General features: G+C 42.1%; 1 protein-coding gene across 1 annotated transcript; it reads right to left on the bottom strand.

The window, feature by feature from the left end:
- Positions 1–827: 827 nt before the first annotated feature.
- Positions 828–10,531, bottom strand: TRIM68 (tripartite motif containing 68). Its single transcript, XM_090264620.1, has 7 exons — positions 10,465–10,531; positions 7,449–7,931; positions 5,668–5,763; positions 4,597–4,854; positions 4,258–4,280; positions 3,589–3,689; positions 828–3,385 (listed from the first exon to the last, which is right to left on the bottom strand). The coding sequence occupies exons 2-7, from the start codon at positions 7,872–7,874 to the stop codon at positions 2,835–2,837; spliced, it is 1,455 nt and encodes a 484-aa protein (XP_090120746.1). The 5' UTR covers positions 7,875–7,931; positions 10,465–10,531; the 3' UTR covers positions 828–2,834.
- Between the last annotated feature and the right edge of the window lie 9,550 nt (positions 10,532–20,081).

The following is a 20,081-nucleotide window of genomic DNA, read 5'->3' as shown; positions in this document are numbered from 1 at the left end:
AATCAGAAAATATGAAATAAACAGTGTGACATCATTTAACTTAGTAATTCTTCTAACAAGCAATCGTAGCTCCCCAATTAGCATACAATTGGAAAAAAAACCCCAAAACCCAAAGCCCCAAAGTAGTACATTACAAATGAAGCCATTCCACTCCTCAATTCATTCTAGGTTTGAATGAATTTATCATCTAATAATCTTTTGTCTTGACCCTTCTAAGGATTATCCTAATAAAACCATAGAAAAGAACAATACTGATTTGTCCCTAGCCTCTTTTGCTGTCTATGGACAGGTTATGAGAAGATCTGTTTCTCAAGTCTATACACAAATCCCCAGGCACTCCACCCTCCACATGGCTACTTGCCTACCTGCCTCTTACCCACATGGACCACTCTGAGTGTCTCTCCCACTGAAAGGCAGTCCCTTTACTGTAGGTCAGCTCAGCCCTTTGTCAAGACCAGGTCTGTGACTTACTAGTTCATTCCCCTTTTACTGCTGATGCTTAAGTGACTTGGAAGCACAGTGGGCAGAATGAGTTTATTTCAACCTTTTGGCCTGTTTTACTTCCTTTTTTTTTTTTTTTAATCCTCACCTGAGGATATGTTTAGAGAAAGGGGGCAGGGAAGAGAAAGAGAGAGAGAAACATTGATATAAGAAACATGGATTGGTTGCCTCCCATACTTGCCCTGACCAGGGATCAAACCTGCAGCCTATGTATGTGCCCTAACTGGGAATTGAACCCACACCCTTTTGGTGTATGGGATGCTCCAACCAACTGAGCCACCCAGCCAGGGCTCCTCCTTCATATGCTAACGGCCAATACAATTAAATTAGAAAGACAATTTTTACTATTGTTTATTAACAGGAATTACTTTGCTTCTGTCTATACATCACCCAGTATATTCTTGGCTGCTCAATCCAACCCAAACAGTCACTACTATCACATCTAAACTACATCAGAAGTGGTGTCATACAGTCATGGTGACAATATGTGATGTACATATTGTAGTCTCTCACAATAGGCAAAGCCATTAATTCTCATATGCTAGTCCTGCACTTTGTTTCCAGACACAATTATTCCCACATCGTACCCTTAAGGCTTGCAGTGAATTATTTTTGCCACATACAGCAATCACTTTTAGGTCAACAGCACAGATATATGGTCTTAATTTCCCCTCCATTAAAATATATGGCTCCAAAACTGGCTTCTTGTGCCTGTTCTTTTCCCCTCATACTTCCTTCCCCCATTTCTCCTTCTGTCATAGCTTTTGAGAAGACAAAGGCAGGGAGAATGTTAGTTACCAGAACCATGCAAATTCCCTTGATGACACAAAAAGATCCAAACTTCAGTCCAACTAGTTTGTGGGTAAGTCTTCCTTTCTGTTTTTTTTCTTTCCTTTTAAAAATTATCTTCATTCTCTAACCTGTGGTAACAGTTCTGACTCTAATCTGAAGAAGACAAACATACAAAAAATAGATTCACAATATATTACCTTGGACCCAGAGTTTGCCCCTGGCGTGGCCACGTACTGTCTAAAAGGCTCTAGACCAGTGGTTCTCAACCTTCCTAATGCCGCAACCCTTTAATACAGTTCCTCATGTTGTGGTGACCCCCAACCATAACTAAAGCATAGTGATTAGTCGCAAAAACAATATGTAATTATATATGTGTTTTCCAATGGTCTTAGGCGGCCCCTGTGAAAGGGTCATTTGACCCCCAAAGGGGTCGCAACCCACAGGTTGAGAACCGCTGCTCTAGACTGTCAGGAGAGGCCCTGCGACACAAAGGCCCTGCTGTAAGGTGCTGGCTGAGAGGGTGAGATAGGAAGGTTACACAGGCAATGTCCATGGCTGGCCTTTCTCTGTCCATGAGAAAGGAGCACAAGTATGGGATGGATCTGAGATCCTCACAACCACCCTGTGAGGTAGGAGAGTATGTGGCCCCTCTACCCATTTTTCCATGTAGGACAAAACATCTTTCAAACAAGTGGGAAGTTTCAGACCCAAATGTAATGAATGACATGTGGCCTGAGAAGTGAGTCTCAATCTTGTTTCATTTAAATGTGAGAAATACTTTATAATATACAATCTTCTTTTAACAGCTTTATGAGCGATAACTTGCTCTATTAAGGCCATTTCAGTTTTCTCATCCATAAAGTGAAAATAAAAACAAGGCTTACAGGTTTTCCTATCCTGCCACCCAGAAGGGGAGGACCAGGACACAAGTCTCCTTAGAGTCTGACACACAGTGGGGAGTCCAGCTCCTGCTCAGAGGGGGATGACCACTGGAGTGTCTGGCCAATCTGCAATTCATTTCTATAGTTTAGAGATCAGAGAGCTGGGGTTAAACATTTGCTCATTCGCAGCAAACCTCAGGTGAGGTCCCCTCCAACTGGCCTCAGCACAGCAGCCAGTTCTGGATATGAGCAGTGTCCTTCTGGCTTGTTGGTAAACCCTATCTAACAGGTTTCCAGAAGGCTGGATCTACTTCATCGCTCTCACTGACTTAATTATGGCAACAACAGGGCCAGAAAAAGAGGGGCCTGAGCTACAGAAAGGACAAGTCCTCATTGTTAGAGCCACTCTGATCCTCACCATGAGCCCTGTCATGCTTCCCTCACAGGGGACAATGCTCATTTGACTAAGCCTCACCACTTTCATGTGAGTGGCTTAGTGAGAGACTCTGGCGCAGGGACAGCAGACCACTGGGCAACGCAGAAGAATCCCCGATTCTAGGCTCAACTCAGTTTAAGGGGGCCTTAGTCAGGGGCAGGGCTCTTCAAGACCCCTGTGGCACAGGTGAAATTCCAAGGCCTTTGCCTGGGATGGCGGCTATCTTAGTCCTCCCCATCCAAGGAGCAGATGGCCAGAGGAGCGGTGTTGTTGGCACCAATGCTGTAGCAAGGACTAAAATAGGGCAGGAGGCGCCCAGAGAAGGGATAGTGGGGAAAAGTAAAAATGTGGGAGCCATTGTCAGTCACGTTGTAGAAGGAGATATCATGGGCCTCATAATCCAGGAAGACGCCCACCCGTCGGGGAGGGACTGGCAAGGACAGGAGCGGATATTCATCGGTGCCTGCCCGGTACTCATTGCCTTTCCTCAGCCTTATCACCCAGAATCCATAGTAGGGGGATAAATAGACTACCTCCTTCCGGTCGACATCTTCCTTACACACTCCCAGGCCCCATTCAGACCTGTCTCCCACCTCCACCTCCCAGTAGTGCTGGCCTGAGGAGATGCACTGGCTGCCCAGGACGATATTATAGCGGTAGAATCTCTCTGGATTGTCGGGCAGTTTCTGCTTTGTGTCTCCATAGCGCACGCATTTTCTGTCCTCAGACACGATGAGGCGGGAATAAGCAGTGTCTGGATCAAGGCGCACATCAGCTAGGGAAAAAGATCCTGGTTGGCAATGCTGGTACAGAGCGAGGAGGCATGGGAGAGGTCTGTCTGGTAAATATAGCCACAGATTTCTCAGTGAAGGGTGGGAGTGGGGCTAGCTGGGGGCATCCAGAGGGTGCCGAACAATTTTATTTCTCTGGGAGGAGTTCCTCCCACTGCCCATCACAGCCTCCCCCAGCACTTGTTACCTGCGTACGTCTTCAGGATCTCTCTTAGGCCTGGTACACAGCAAACTGTTTTCAGCTCCAGGGAGACTGGTTCTGGCCGCTGCAGGTTCCAAGACTGGCTCCTAGTAGAAGAGGGTTAAGCCTTGAAGGTAAGAAGTCTTACCTCTGCCACATGGACCTTCCCTTAGTACTGGGAAGAGGGGCTTGGAAAGCAGGTGCCCCTCTCTAGCATCACTGGGCAAAACAGAGATGTGATGCTTATTTGACTGAGATGAATCATTTGTGGCACAGAGAGAACATTTGCGTTCTAATGCTGGGAGAAGGGTGAGGTGTGCACCTTACATGGGGAGAAGAACAGGTATGCCACAGAAGAGAAAAGCTACCCTCGGCTTAGAGCACTAATGGATGCATCTGTGGTGTTTTTCCCTCCTTGGGAGACCTACTTGAAAATACATATTTTATAACTTTCCTGAAATTCTTACTGGTAATACTTGAAATGAATCTGACCCAACACAAAGAAGAAAAAAGAAGGACGAACAAAGCTTCTTTGGCCAATACAAGGAAAGAGGGAGAAGGTTTTGGAGCAGCCCCTGCTCTTCTACAGTACTGAGTGTCAGTTCCTCCCATTTCTGGCCAGGCCCCACTATCCCTCCAAGGTCTGCCTAGGAGCTCCAAGGACGGGAACATTACCTGTTTAAGACATCACGAATACCCTAGAAGGAGAAAAAAAAAATGCAACACATGAGTATGTGCTCTTCCTGGGCGGGGGTTTTCCTAAGGGTAGGAAAGGCAGAAAGCAAGGCTAGAGAGAAGGTGTGCAGAGGCAGAGGGGAGAACCCTACAGGAAGGGAGGAGGGCAGGCTGAGCTGGACTGACCGACTCCAGGGGTGGTATGATGCTAGAGCTGCCTGGACACCACCCCACCTATGTGCCTACAATGGCTCAGGTTGTCCAACCACCCAGGGGTAGGAAAAGAGCAGGCATTAGTGGGGATGGCGGAGTAGGGGGATGGAAACGAGATCCTCTCACCTGCAGCATCCATCGGACAGGCCTGTGAGACCTCTCTTCCAGCTCTGCAATCAACCTGCACAGGACCCGGCTCTGCTGGATGAGTGTGTTGTGATTCAACTCCAGTTTCTGTCTGGTTTCCCCCTCTTCCTGCTCCAGGCTGGTGAGAGCTGTGGCTGCGTCTACCTCCAGCTGCTGACCTAGTGGCTTTTTCTTTAGTAATCGCTGATACTTCTCAAACTCCCACATGATACTCTGCTTTCGAGTTTCCACCTGTATCTACACAGCCAAGGTCAGAAATAAGCACTGATATTGTTCATGTAAGGGCCACCTGGGACTGAGGATACCTGGAATATTTTGGTACCAACTGTGCATCAGGCACTGTAGAGGCTAAGATAAAGGATACTATTTTTTCCTACTCTGTTCCCACATGCTTCTGTACATGTTCCTGGGTCCCTATTCCTTATTCTTACTGACTCCAGTAGGCCCAGGACATTATCTTGGTACTATATGCTCTAACTATTGCCAATTTTCAGAACAATGACCAGAGCATTACACTTAAGCCTCTAAGGTAGTGTAATAACTACACTGTTTGATGCTTTTGCTCCTTGCTGGTATTAGATCAGTTCAATATGTTGTTTTTGACTGGTTAAGTATTACGTTCCATTGACCGAAGGTTCTGATAGTTTGGTAGTTATGGCCTTTGAATTTACTTCAGAGATAACTTTCCAGGATTTTAATGACTTAGTTTTTAGTAAGTATGCTCTAACTGGGGAAAGTGAAACAGAACCTATGTTTTACTAAGCATTACACAAATCACACCACTGTGAGCTGACACATAATTGAGGTGTATATGAGGACATATGAGGATCTTAGGTCAGAGGTAATCCCTACATCACAATCAAGAAACTGGGAGCAGAAGTACATGGCCTGCCTAAGGCTGCGGACCTGGTAGAGAAAGCTGGTATGAGCATTCCTGGCTTTCTGACTTCAAATCCCACATTCTGCTTCACAGAGATGAGGAAGCTACCATAAGCCAGCTCCAGGACAACACCGGGACCACCCAAACTCCTTCCCCAGGTGGCAACCTGCCTTCCAGGTGGCAGTTCGTTTCCTCTCACCAACTTCCAGCTTCCAGGCCTCTTCTTGCTCTTTCCTCAGATGTTCCAGAGCCTCATGGAGTTTCCACTAAAAGAGATAAACACCTCATGAGGCCATCTTGGGAAGCGGGGTTGATACCAAGGCTCCCTAGCACTGGTAGGTCATGGGAAAAATAAGTGTCCCTCAGGTGATGAGCAAGATTAAATGCTGGGAGCAAAGGGATGCCAAAGAGGGAGTGGACTCCTGCCTACATGACATCCAAAGTAGCTTTTGATCTGAGAATCACTTCAACTCCCAGGATCTCTAAGTTTCTGTATAGTAGAAGAAAATATCTGTTTCCAAGCTTGCCAGAAAACCACCTTGAACTTCCTATCCATCCCTCTTTTTATCCTTACATAAACCCTTTGTATTCAAAGTGTGGTCCAAGTGAGTTGGCAGCACCAGCACCATCCGGGAGCTTGTTAGAAATGTGGAGTCTCGAGCCCCACCCCAGACCTCCTGAGTTAGAATCTGAATTTTAGCAATAACTTTGGGTGGTTCAAATGCCCGTTAAAGATAAGCAGCACTATCCCGGAATACTGTACCAGTACAAGAGATTACTACTGGAAAGCATAAAGTGTTCTGATGATAATATTAACCATTTTGTTACAGAGTTATCAAGTGCCACACATGGCACTTGGTATTAAACATACATTCAATACTCACAATCCCTTGAGACTGGTATTATCCTCATTGTATAGATAAGAAAACTGAGGTTTAGAGACATACTCAAAGTCATTCAGCTAGTCAATGATTTGGGCTGGGATTTAAGACTGCTGTGTAACTCCGATGCCTATGTGATACCACCTCCTTATTCTAGCTCTCTCAAAGCAAAAAGAGTAAGTTAATACTCTTAGTTTTTTAGAAATTCTTCTCATACAGAAAAACAGACAGTTCTGGGGATTTGTCTTATACTCTTACATTCTCGTTTCAACTTCTGGAAATAGAATTAAGACCAATATTGTATCACTGGATCACAGAATCATTACATAATTCTAGTCAAGATATGTCAGCATATATAGCTGAGAAAAGTATAAGAAACTGAAAGCGATGAGGTAAGTATACAAAAGGGGTAGCAAGTGTGTTCAGAGATGACACCCCGTCCCCTCCTCCTCTGCAATAAGTCTTGGTAGAGGAGAAAGAATACTGGCCAAAAAGCAAGAAGAGCTGAGTTGTATCCTTTGATCTTCCTTTAACTAACTTTTGACTAACTTAACCTAAAGTCAATCCTAAATAACTCAGTCATAGTCTCTTCCAGCTCTAAAACCAATTATCATGATCTCAAGTTTCTAAGCCTCAGTTTTGTCTATAAAACAAGGAAGTTAAAGTGACCCATACAATGTCAAATGACTATTTATAGCATTGGTAGGGGTTTGCAGGTTCTGATAGGTGCAGCCCTATCTCATACATGAATTCATCTGAGGCTCCAAGAACCCCAGCTCCACCAGACTGGTCTTCTTCACATTCTCAGCGAGGAAGCATCTTTGGGTTAGGCATTAATCCATTTTGGGATTGGGGATGGGGCATGGAAATGGGAGGGAAAGAAGTCAAAGAAGGTCATAAATGTAATGAGAGATGTGGTTCATTGTTTCAGGTCCCAAGGCTCTGTGGGCTTGAGGACCAAAGGAATCAGTTCTCATTTTATCTCTGAGGCCTCTGGCCAAGTCCTTAATATAGAGATAGCCAAGTGAGAGGCATGGGAGAGATTGGGGTAGCAAGCCTTTGTCTCCCACCTTATATTCCCAGGCGACATCCTCCATGGGCACAACACTGTGGGCTTCATGCTCAGGGGACTGGCTGCAAGCCTCACATGTGATCAGGCCATCCTCTTTGCAGAACATCTTTAGCTGTTCTCCATGCAGCTCACACACATTACCCTTCAGCGCCATTCCTGGGTGCAGCCCTAGCAGACGGACTTTTTCTACCACACTGGCCAGCTGCCAATTGGGCCTCAGGTTCCTTGGCTGGACAGGAGCCCGGCAGAGGGGACATGTGTAACCCCAGTTCTGGGATTCCCCTGGGACCTCCCAGAGTCCAGAGAGACAGCTGTGGCAGAAGCTGTGGCCACAGTCAATGCTCACAGGCTCCCTCAGGTAGGTCATGCAGATGGGACAGGCCACTTCTTCGACCACGGCTTCTACCAATGCTGCAGGATCCATGGCTCCTTTTCACAGCCTCCTCAGAACATGAACAAAACCAGGCAGAGGTCATAAAGGCTGAGAAGAAGAAAAGAAAAACAAATGAGAGGGAAAGGTAACAAAAGAGCAGAGGGATCAGTACAAGGGATTATTAATGAGTGAAAAAAAAACAAGTTTCTCCTTTCGATCCTCCATTGACCCTGTTTACTAAGTACTGGGCTTCCCAACAGAAGTTCTGACTGGGTCATATGACTCACACCACAAAGGGACACTTGGGGATGCCAAAGCAGGTGAATGTTGGGAGTTCTCAGTTTTTATTCATTCGGTCATCTCTGACCCTCCTTTGGGTTCATTCACCTGACCATTCCCACTCCACCTCAATCACACTTTCCAAATCAGCATTATTTCTCTTGAACTTGAATAAGGTCACATAAAGTGGGGTGTTTCAGTATCCAGAATAAGGCCAGAATTTCCCCCAGTCTCTCTCTGGTATGTTTACATGTATTCTTATATACTGCAAGGGGCAGAAAGGTAATATGCCAGAAACCCATTGCCTATATGCTCAATTGGTTTTCTTGCACTGCACACTAAAGTGTAAAGTAGAAGAGAACAAGCTGTCCTTTCCCCAACCCCTGCTCCTTCTCCAGCACCAGTGTTCACTGAGATGCTGACACTCTCCTCAGCCTTCAGTGATATGTTAGAAGCAGAGATGAAACAACACTCCTTGGCAGATAAAGACAAAGGTCATCTGATGCTAATCAAACCTGTGATGAAGTCACTACCCTAGCAAGAAACCTGAGATTTTTGCCAGGGCCACATGTGTTTGGAACTCACTTGGTCAATGGTAGGCCCTTGGCACAGTTATCAATATTTACTTGTTCACTTTGCAAGTTTGTGTTAGTAGCTGGAGTCTGTAAAGGAAAGAGGCATGTTGGTCTCACTGCTGTATCCTTAGCACCTAAACACTGCCTGAAATGCAGTTATTGCTGAATAAATATTTCTCAAATAAATATGCCAGCTACACATAGGAAACAGTTCCTAAATTCAAAATGCTTTTATAATTTGTTAATCAATAACATATACTAATAATAACAGCAATCACTCCTTGAACACTTATGCTACATGTCAGACAGTATTCTCAGCATTTTATGTGATTAGCTCAGTTTATTTCACAGCCTTACTGTTCTCATTTTACAGATGCTTGGTCCTGTGCCCCTCCATTCAATCTTGGGCAAATTACTAACCTCTCCAGCTTCAAGGTATAATAAAAATTCAAGAGAGAGAAATCACTGTCACTTCAGGTAGTCCAGTAAGTCTTCCCAGAGGCAATGAAGCAGTAAGTAGATTTTGTAGGGCTCTCTGTTAAAGGCTAGCAGGAGGCCCTCCCTGCCTCCTTCTTTGCTCACACTCCCACTATCCCTACCAAGCTGTGGGATCCAGTATCCTAAAACCTAGTTTTATGAAATCACTAACCCACTGAAGAGCCGATCCTGTTTTCCCAGCATCCTGTTCAATAAGAAAGAAGCTCTTGCTCTTCATCTTTGAAAAAGTGCCCATGTCCAGTCAAGCAAAAAGAGAAACTTCCACATTTCCCTACAGACCTCATGTGTTTATTCTACCCCACCTGAGTTCCTGCTGTTCTCAGCTTGAAATGACTTCTCTATAATCTTGATCTTAACATCACTTGACATGTATGCATTTATTGTCTTACTTCCCACACTAGATGTTTCATGAGGAGAGCGACTTCATCAATTTCGTTCACTACTATGACCTCATGCCCAAGAACAGGGCCTCCAATATTTTTTTGACATATGAGAATTAAATGTAACTGTTGAGGTCCAGCTGATTGTAGTTTGCAAGTGGAAGAAATGTCAATATCCTCATGTAACACAGAGGGGCACCAAGAGCTACCAACTAAAGCTGACAGGATACATGTTGATATCCATGACTGAAAGCTACAAAGATCAACAAAAGAATAAAAATGGAAATAGAATATTGGTGGGAGTAGGTAAATGAGGTAAAGAAATCTCAAAAATGATAAATCAAGAAATGCGGTGTAAGCATATGATTTAAATTTAGTAGGATCATATAAAGACCTAAACATGAAAATATTAAAAGCAGGGCCTCTGCAAAACGGATGTAGGGGTGGGTAGCAATAGGTCTTACGACATAAAACCTGTTTCGTGGCGTTCTTTATTATACATAAATTACTTCGACAAAACTTTAATTATTAAACGTTCAATTGCTTCGAAATTGCCTTTCGCAGGGTGGGGAGTCAGTCTGGGAAAGACATTTGAAGGGAGGGGGCGGAGCCTGTTAAAGACTCGCGAGGAGGGCCCGGAGTGGGGAGAGTGGCGGGTGGAGGCGGTGACCTCCCGGGTCCGGGAGCACAGGGCGATGGCAACCTTTTGGCCACCAGGCGCGAGGCAGGGCCCTAGGGCAGCGGGAGCGTGGGGGGCAGAGTATGGTGAGCGCAGGAACAGCTGCCTAACCACCTCCCTCCTCAGCCCGGACTAACACCCCGTAGCGAAAGCCGAAAGCAGAAGTACCAGGATCCCACTGCCTACTGTCCGCAAAGTCGGAGACGGTAGGTCAGAAGCAGGGGTCTTACCGCAGCACTTAACCTCCCGCCCGGAGAAGGTCCCAGCAGCGGCCGCTCCTCCGTTTCCCGTAGGGCTCTCAGGCCCGCCCACAGGACCGAAGCCAATAAGCGGCGGGTAGGATCCGGCGCATCAGTGGCATCTTTGTGGGAGCAGCCAATCAAAGACAGGGATGAAGACAACTCTAGCCAATCGGAGGAGGGGACGGGTCCTCTGCACACCTCCGGGCTTGCCGGCATTTTTTCTCTGCTATCTTGGTTTTTCTGGCCCTTTCCTCAGCTCAGAGCTGCTTAAAACTGTAAAAGGGCCCAGGAATCAGTCCCCGGACGGGTCCGGGTGGGAATCCCGGATGAGACCTCTCAGGCTCTGCTTTAGCAGAGGCCCAGCTGGCTCTGGGTCCAAGGAACCGTTTTTACGTCTCACGCTTCAGCTCTGGCTGACCAGTGGCTCTTCTGAGCGAACCTTGTTCTTTCCGGTTGACGGCACCTAGTGCTGCTCACTTGCCGATTTCCCACGGTGAACTCATCAGTATGTGAGAGCAGCCATGTCTGGCTCTGTGACCCAATTTAGCGCAGAGGGCTGGGCACATATACGCTGTGGGCTTTGCAGTTCCCAGCAAGATGAGCGATCTGTCCTGGCTCTATGCTGCAGATACTGGGTTCTTATAAAAAGCCCTTCTTGAGTATTTCAGCAGGCACATTCTCATCACTATTTCCACAACCCACCTTAAAGTTAGAAGCAGATACTGGGAAGCTGGTGGAGTGAAACTGGATTAAATTTCTGGTCACAAACTGTCATTAAAAAAATTTAAAGAATTCTTTTAAAACAACTTGTACTTCTTCCTTGCCCAAACACAGAACACGTATACACACATACTGCTGCTTAAAATGATTTAGGTTTTTCTTGGACTCCTTGCAACTTCTCCTTTTCTTGATATTTAGATGGTTACTAAATAAGCAAATGAAGGCACATCCTGTCCACATGGAAAATAACAAAGAAATCCTCCATTGAAACTCATTTCCATTGTTTGGATTTAAACCCTTTGTGCCCTCAGGCCAATGTCAGGGCCTAAGATATAGTTGAATTCTGAAGGGTGAGACCCAGAAAATTTCTGAAACAAATGGGGCCATGAGCAAAAAACATGTAACTGAGGTCTGAGCTGGACCCTCTGTCTCATCTGATCTGGGGAAATGGCTGCCCTGCCTGACAGAATAGCGAGTGGGTAATTGAAACAAGCAGCTTTAAACATTTATTGAGCATCAACTTTTTGCAACATTTTGTGGTGGATGCTGAGATTACAGTGATGGGTCACACAATCTCTGCTCCTAAGTAGCTCAAGATAGAATTGGTTGTACTTCTCTGGAGTTCTGTTAAGTTAAAACAGTTAATGTGGAGATCTTTTTCATTTGTAACTTGAAATTATTCATTACCATAACCCTCAATACCCATTTGCTGAAAGCCCTGACAAAAAGGTCACCTTAGGGTTTCTGGGGGTGGAGGCTTGTGTTCACAGAAGGGGAAAGGAAGGCTGGACAGAGAGCTTTTGAAGACAGATGAGTCCACCACCTAGGCACAGAAGCTCTCCTTCCCGGCCTCCCTCAGGGTGCTTGTTTGCTGTGAGTGGCAGACAGGTGTGTCCAGGTTATGCTCTGTCTTTGATACAATCCTTCGGCTGCAACTACAGACCTCAACTCTCAACCCTCTGCCTAAATCAAGAAAGATCAGGACAACAAGTTCAGTGGCTGTCAGATGATGTCTATCTGTACTTGAGGAGAGGAGTGGCAAGAAGGAGGTGCAGGCATTGAGGAAGCTGGGCTAAGGAAAGGGTAGGGAGCTGGTACAAAACCCTGGGACGTGAATTTGTGGAAGGAGACTAGAAACTGACCACATTACATGTCATAAAATCTGCCTTGTTGAGAGACCACCCAATTGGTTTCTCACTTTCCTTCCTCCTCCCCCTGCCTCTGTATGAGCCACAGCCTCACTAAGTTTCATACAATCTTAGACCTGATTTTATTTTTCATATTTTAAAAACATTTATTTATCTAACTACTACTCAGTAAATAAGACATCTCTAGAGAAACTATTATAACTGTGAGTAATTAACACTAATTTCTGAAACAGTGAACTGAACAGAGAACTGAACATGTATAGAGAATTGACTCATTCTCTTTGAGGTTGCTTTTTACTAAATTCTATCCCAAACAATGTTATATGGTTTCTATATGATTCCATCTTCCCTCCTTATAGTGTGTATAGTGCCTTTAAAAAAATTTCTATTTCACACATTTTTTGCTAAATACCTTAACACATTCCTCTGCTTATACATAGATGCTCCCCCCGCCCCCCTTGACCCCATCTCCCCATCCCCTTCCTCTTGGTGACTATCAGCTTGTTCTTACATCTATGGGTCTGTTTCTGTTTTGTTAACTTGTTGGTTTTATTTTTTTAGATTCTACATATAAGTGAAATCATACTTTATTTGTTTTATCCTGTCTGACTTAGCATAATAATAGTCTTAAATTCCATTCATGTTGTTACAAATGGGAAGATTTCATTCTTTTTTATTTCTGAGTAAATATATAACTATGTGTATAAATATGAGTATATGTCACATCTTCTTTATCCATTCATTTACTGATGAACTTCTAGTTTGCTTCCATCTCTTGGCTATTACTAGAAATGCTGCATAAAGATAGGGGTGCATATGTCTTTTCAAATCCGTGGGTTTTTTTTTTTCCTTCAGTTAAATACCCAGAGGTAGAATTGCTGGATTGTATGGAAGCTCTATTTTTAATTTTTTTGAGAAATCTCCAATAGTGGCTACACCTATTTACATTCCTACTAACAATGTCTGAAGGTTCTGTTTTCCTCTACATCTTCCCAGCACTTGTTCTTTGTTGATTCATTGATGATAGCCATTTTGACCGGTGTGAAGTGATATCTCATTGTGGTTTTAATTTACATTTTCTTCTTTTCTAAAAATAATTAATTAACTTTTTATAACAATAAAAAATAACAATTACCCCCTCTCAGACTTAAGACCCTTTATAATCTTATAAAGGACAATGGGCGAAGGTCCTGTGCTCCCTTACTGCTTCAAGCTGGACATGGTCATTGTCCTACCTACCCTTGGGTCCAGAAATCCCTAATAAGAGTAGGGGTGTGGAGGGGAGGGTGGCCTTCCCACATGGGGAAGGATCGTGCAGACTCCAGGTCAGTTGGCTGTCCCCAGACCACGGCATGCTTGGTTTAACAGGCTGGCATCCTTGTTGTATTCTAGGGGCAACAGATTTGGTAACAAAGTTAAAAGGCATCATTGAATCCATAACCACTAGATGACAAAAGGCAAGGATTAATTTTTCAATGCCCCATATTAGGGAGAAAAAAAAAGGCTCCTTGGAGGAAGGTGTGCAAAGCATGTCACACCTGTCTAAAACCCTTTTGCCCACTATACTTAGTTCGGGTTGAGGGGGAGATTCCAGGTTTCCCCTCTCTCAGACCTCTGGGCCCTTTCTGCCCAAGCCTCTAGGATAGAAAAGAGAAACCAGCCTCAAAGTGAAGCCCACAGACCACCCCATGCTTCACCAACCCAGCCACCTAGTTCAGCCAAACTGTTGAATCTCCGGAGGCAGCAATGAAGACGGGATTAAGTGAGGCCTATACCTATGGACAATCACTTAGGTAATGAGATCATAGGCTTATGCCCTATAAAAACAGAACACACATATTAATTTACACAATATAACCCACAAACCAGTCTCTATATCTGCAAGACTCTCTTATTGGAAAGATCCAGTTGCAAGGCATTTGACATTCTTCTTGCCGGTAAATTAAGCATCTTTGATGATGTCACAGACATAGTTTAACTTTCAAATGAAAACAAGCTTTACATGAAAAGAAACTTTAAAGATGGTTAGCTGCACTACTTTATAGTCTACCACTGAGCATTGTGGTTTTCCTTGAATTGTGATTTTTCTCCTTAAGATTACTCTCTTTGTCATTAAAGGGATTGCATTAAGTCCAGTTTTAATTTATCCTGTTCATTTGCATAAACACAACAAGAGCAGCAAATGATCACATATGATCTTTACATCTACTTTGCTGGAACTTACACAAGGAACCTCCAGGGTGACTTTCAGTCTGCCCTTCAGGGCACAGAAGCTGAGCCACATACCTGCCATCTAGCCTTGTCTGTAAACACCTGTTTTTTCCAAGTCCTTCGGGTTTTCAGTTGTACCTTAAGGTCCTTTCTAGCCATCTTTCAGGAAAGCAACCTTCATTCCTTCCCTGGAAAGATCGCCATGGACCACACAACCAACCAAGGTACCAGGCCTTTTTTCTTGTGGGCTTTTATTACCTTTGAAAGCCAATCCCAGTTCCTTAGGGCTTTATGGTAACAACCACTGCCTAAGAATGTCTCCTTTAGGCATGACATTCCAGTCAAAGTCATGGTCAACAAAACCTCTATTAACAGCTGGTCTTATTAGTTTTATTAATTTGCATTTTCTTGATGATTAGTTATGTTGAGCTTATTTTCATACATCTGTTGGCCATCAGTATGTGCTCTTTCAAGAAATATCTATTTAGGTCCTCTGCTCATTGTTAATTGGATTATTGTTATTATTATTTTGGTATTAAATTGTATGAGTTTCTTATATATTTTGGAAATTAACCCCTTATTGGATGTAGCATTTGTGAATGTCTTCTCTCATTCAGTAGGTTATCTTTTCATTTTGTTGATGGTTTCCTTCACTGTGTAAAAACCTTTGAATATAGTCCCATTTGTTTATTTTTTAAATTGATCTTGCCCAAGGAGACATATCCAAAGACATATTGTTAAGAGCAATGTCAAAGAGTGTATTGCTTATGCTGTGTTCTAGGATTTTGATGGTTTTATTTAATTCTTTAATCCATTTTGAGTTTATTTTTGTATATGACATAAGAAAGTGGTCCAGTTTCACTTTTTTGCATGTATCTGTCCAGTTTTTTTCTAACACCATTAACTGAAGAGACTGTTTTTATCCCATTGTATATCCTTGCCTCCTTTGTCATAGGTCAATTGACCATATAAGTGAGAATTTATTTCTGGGCTCTATTCTATTTCATTGATCTATATATCTGTTTTTATGCCAATGCCACACTGTTTTGATTATTGTAGCTTTGTAGTATAATTTAATATCAAGGAGTATGATACCTTCCACTTTATTCTTTCTCAAAAATTTTAGGCTATTTGGGGTCCTTGTGGTTCCATATAAATTTTAGTATTAGTTGTTTTAATTCTGAGAAGAATACCATTGGTATTTTAATAGGGATTGCATTGAAGCTATATTTTGCTGTATGTAATAAAGGCATTTTAACAAAATTAATCCTTCCAACCCATGAGTGAGGTATATTGTTCCATTTATTTGTATATTCTTACATTTCTTCCTTCAATGTCTTATAGGTTTCAGAGTGTAGGTTTTTTACCTCCTTGGTTAAATTTATTCTTAGGTATTTATACTTTTGAGGCAATTGTAAGTGGGATTGTTTTTTTAATTCCTCCTAGTTATTTATTATAGATGTATAGAAAACAGGTTTTGTATATTAATTCTTTATCCTGCAACTTAGCTGAACTTATTAGTTCTAATAGTTTTTCTTTTAGTAAAATCTTTAGGGTTTTCTTTTCTTTTTTCTTTTCTTTAAATATACTTCTTTAATAAACAGCTTTGATGGATTGTTCCAGGAACCTTTAGTATTTTGCTTTCTTTTGCTCATTTGGTTTCATGTATTTACTTTGAGTTTGACATTTCTATGTCTGTGATTATCTTTTTTTTTTAATTTAATTTTATCGTTTTTCTATTACAGTTTTTCCATTTTTCCCCCATTTCTCCCCCTCACCCAGCACCCCCCTTCTCCCACAGTCATTCCCCACCCCATTGTCCATGTTCATGGGTTATTTATACTAGTTCCTTTACTAGACCCTTTCCCTATTTACCCCTTTTCTCCTCCCACCCTCCTGGTAACTGTTTTTTCTGTTCTTCGTTCAATTTTGTTCATTTGTTTGTGTTGTTCATTAGTCTCCCATATTAGGTGATATCATATGGTATTTTTCTTTCATTGCCTGGCTTATTTCGCTAAGCATAATTCTCTCTAGTTCCATCCATGTTGTCGCAAATGGCAGGAGTTCCTTCTTTCTCTCTGCTGCATAGTATTCCATTGTGTAAATATACCACAGTTTCTTGATCCACTAATCTACAGATGGGCACTTAGGCTCTTTCCAGCACTTGGCTATTGTAAACAGTGCTACTATGAACACAGGGATGCATAGCTTCTTTTGAATTGGTGTCTCAGGATTTTTCAAATATAATCCTAGCAATGGAATTGCTGGTTCAAAAGGCAGTTCCATTTTTAGTTTTTTGAGGAAATTCCATACTGTTTTCCATAGTGGCTGCACCAGTCTGCATTCCGACCAGCAATGCACCAGGGTTCCCATTTCTCTGCATCCTCGCCAGCACTTGTTGTTTGTTGATTTGTTGATGATGGCCATTCCGACTGGTGTAAAGGTATCTCATTGTGGTTTTTATTTGCAGCTCTCTGATGGCTAGTGATGCTGAGCATTTTTTCATATGTCTATGGACCCTTCATGTATCCTCCTTGGAGAAGTGTTTGTTGAGGTCCTTTGCCCTTTTTAATTGGGCTGTTTGTCTTCTTGGTGTTGAGATGTGTAAGTCTTTATATATTTTAGAGATCAATCCCTTGTCTGAGGTATCACTGACAAATATATTTTCCCATTCGGTTTGTTCCCTTTTCATCTTGCTGATGTTTTCTTCTGCTGAGCAGAAACTCTTTAGTTTGATGTAGTCCCATTTGTTTATTGTTTCCTTTATTTCCCTTGCCTTAGGAGATATATCAGTGAAAATATTGCTATGTGGGATATCTGAAATTTTTCTGCCTATGCTTTCCTCTAAGACTTTTATGGTGTCACATCTTACATTTAAGTCTTTGATCCATCTTGAGTTTATTCTTGTGTGTGGTGCAAGTTGGTGGTCTAGTTTCATTTTTTTGCACGTCCTTGTCCAGTTCTCCCAGCACTATTTGTTGAAGAGGCTCTTCTCATTCCATTTTATGTTCCTTCCCCCTTTGTCAATTATTAGTTGACCATATAGACCTAGGTTTATTTCTGGGCTCTCTATTCTGTTCCATTGATCTATATGTCTGTTCTTATGCCAGTACCAGACTGTCTTGATCACAGTGGCTTTGTAGTATAGTTTGATGTCTGGTATTGTGATTCCTCCTACTGTGTTCTTCTTCCTCAAGATTGCTGTGGCTATTCGGGTCTTTTTTGGTTCCATAAAAATTTTTGAAGTATTTGTTCTAGGTCTGTGAAATATGTCATTGGTATTTTAATAGGGATTGCATTGAATCTATAAATTGCTTTGGGTAGTATGGACATTTTAATGATGTTGATTCTTCCCATCCATGAACATGGTATATGCTTCCATTTATTTGTATCTTCCTTAATTTCTTTCTTCAGTGTTATGTAGTTTTCCAAGTACAGGTCTTTTACCTCTTTGGTTAAGTTTATTCCTAGATACTTTATTTTTCTTGTTGCTGTAGTAAATGGGATTTTTCTTTTAGTTTCTATCTCTGAAATTTTATTGCTGGTGTACAGAAATGCCTTCAATTTCTGAATATTGGCTTTGTATTCTGCTGTTTTGCCGATTTCACTTATTAGGTCGAGTAGTTTTTTTGTGGAGTCTATAGGGTTTTCTATGTACACTATCATGTCATCTGCAAATAATGACAGTTTTACTTCCTCTTTTCCAATTTGGATGCCTTTTATTTCTCTTTCTTGTCCGATTGTTGTGACTAGAACCTCCAAGACTATGTTGAATAGGAGAGGGGAGAGTGGACATCCTTGTCTTGTTACTGACTTCAGCGGGAATGCTCTCAGTTTTTGCCCATTGAGTATGATGTTGGCTTCAGGTTTCTTGTATATTGCCTTTATTATGTTGAGATATGCTCCCTCTATTCCCATTTTGCTGAGAGTTTTCATCATAAATGGGTGTTGTACTTTATCAAGTGCCTTTTATGCATCTATTGATATGGTCATGTGGTTTTTGTCTTTCATTTTGTTTATGTGGTGTATTACGTTTATTGATTTGCAAACATTAAACCATCTTTGCATCCCTGGGATGAATCCCACTTGATCGTGATGTATGATCTTTCTAATGTGTTGCTGGATCCAGTTTGCCAGTATTTTGTTGAGGATTTTAGCATCTATGTTCATCAATGATATTGGCCTGTAGTTTTTTTTCTTTGTTGTGTCTTAATATGGTTTTTGAATTGGGGTTATACTGGCTTCATAGAACGAGTTTGGGAGTCTTCCCTCTTCTTTGATTCTTTGGAATAATCTGAGGAGGAAAGGGGTTAGTTCTTTCCTAAATGTTTTGTAAAATTCACCTGTGAAGCCATCTGGCCCAGGGCTTTTGTGTGCCCAGAGCTTTTTTTATTACTGCTTCAATTTCACTGGTTGTTATTGGCCTGTTCAGGCTTCCTATTTCTTGATTCAGTTTTGGAAGATTATGTTTCCAGAAATTTGTCCATTTCCTCTAGGTTGTCAAATTTCTTGCCATACAGTTGTTCGTAATAATTTCTTACAATCCTTTGTATTTCTGTGATATCGGTTGTGATTTCTCCTCTTTCTTTTCTGATTTTATATATTTAGGTCCTCTCTCTTTTTTTCTTGATGAACCTGGTTAAAGACTTGTCAATTTTGTTTATCTTTTCAAAGAACCAGCTTCTACTTTTGTTGATATTTTGAATTGTTTGTTTAGTCTATGTCATTTAATTCTGCTCTGATCTTGATGATTTCCTTCCTTCTACTCGTTCTGGGCTTTGTTTGTTGTTCTTCCTCTAGTTCTTGTAGCCGTAGGGTTAAATTTTTTATTAGAGATTCTTCTAGCTTTTTTAGGTAGGCCTGTATTGCTATGAACTTTCCTTTCAGGACTGCTTTCTATCCCATAGGTTTTGGGTTGTTGTGTGTTCATTATCATTTGTTTCCAGAAACTTTTTGATTTCTTCCTTGATGTCATTGTTAACCCATTCATTATTTAATAGCTTGTTATTCATTCTCCATGAGTTTGAATGTCTTTGAGTTTTTTCCTTGAGGTTGATTTCCAATTTTAAGCCATCATGATCTGAGAAGATGCTTGACATAATTTCAATTTTCTTGAATTTGTTGAGGCTTGTTTGGTGTCCTACCATGTGGTCTATCTTTGAAAATGTCCCATGTGCACTTGAAAAGAATGTATATTTTGCTTTTTTGGGGTGAAAAGTTCTATATATATCGACTAAGTCCATTTGATCTAGAGTGTTGTTCAATGCCTCAATATCTTTGGTGTTTCTTTGCTTTGAAGACCTGCCCATTGTTGACAATGGGGTGTTAAAGTCCCCTACTATGAGTGTGTTGCTGTCTATGTCCTTCCTGAAGTCTTTCAAAATTTTCCTTACATATTTGGGTGCTCCTAAGTTGGGTGCATATATGTTTACAAGGGTTATATCTTCTTGATGGATTGTTCCCTTAAGTATTAGGGAATGTCCTTCTTTGTCTCTTTTTATGGCCTTTGCTGTGAAATCTGTTTTG

This window comes from Furipterus horrens, unplaced genomic scaffold (genome assembly GCF_987537825.1).
Source record: "Furipterus horrens unplaced genomic scaffold, mFurHor1.1.pri manual_scaffold_2, whole genome shotgun sequence".
In the NCBI taxonomy this organism is placed as follows: Eukaryota; Metazoa; Chordata; class Mammalia; order Chiroptera; family Furipteridae; genus Furipterus; species Furipterus horrens.
Note: the sequence above shows the minus strand (reverse complement) of the source record. Positions and strands in the feature narration are given on the sequence as shown.

Excerpts from the sequence above, each read along its gene's own strand:
- TRIM68 (XM_090264620.1), bottom strand. The coding sequence starts at position 7,874 with ATGGATCCTGCAGCATTGGTAGAAGCCGTGGTCGAAGAAGTGGCCTGT. Across the intron at positions 4,281-4,596 it reads CTGTCCGATGGATGCTGCAG|GGTATTCGTGATGTCTTAAA; the intron begins GTGAGAGGATCT and ends TTCTCCTTCTAG. Across the intron at positions 3,690-4,257 it reads ATTCGTGATGTCTTAAACAG|GAGCCAGTCTTGGAACCTGC; the intron begins GTAATGTTCCCG and ends CTCTTCTACTAG.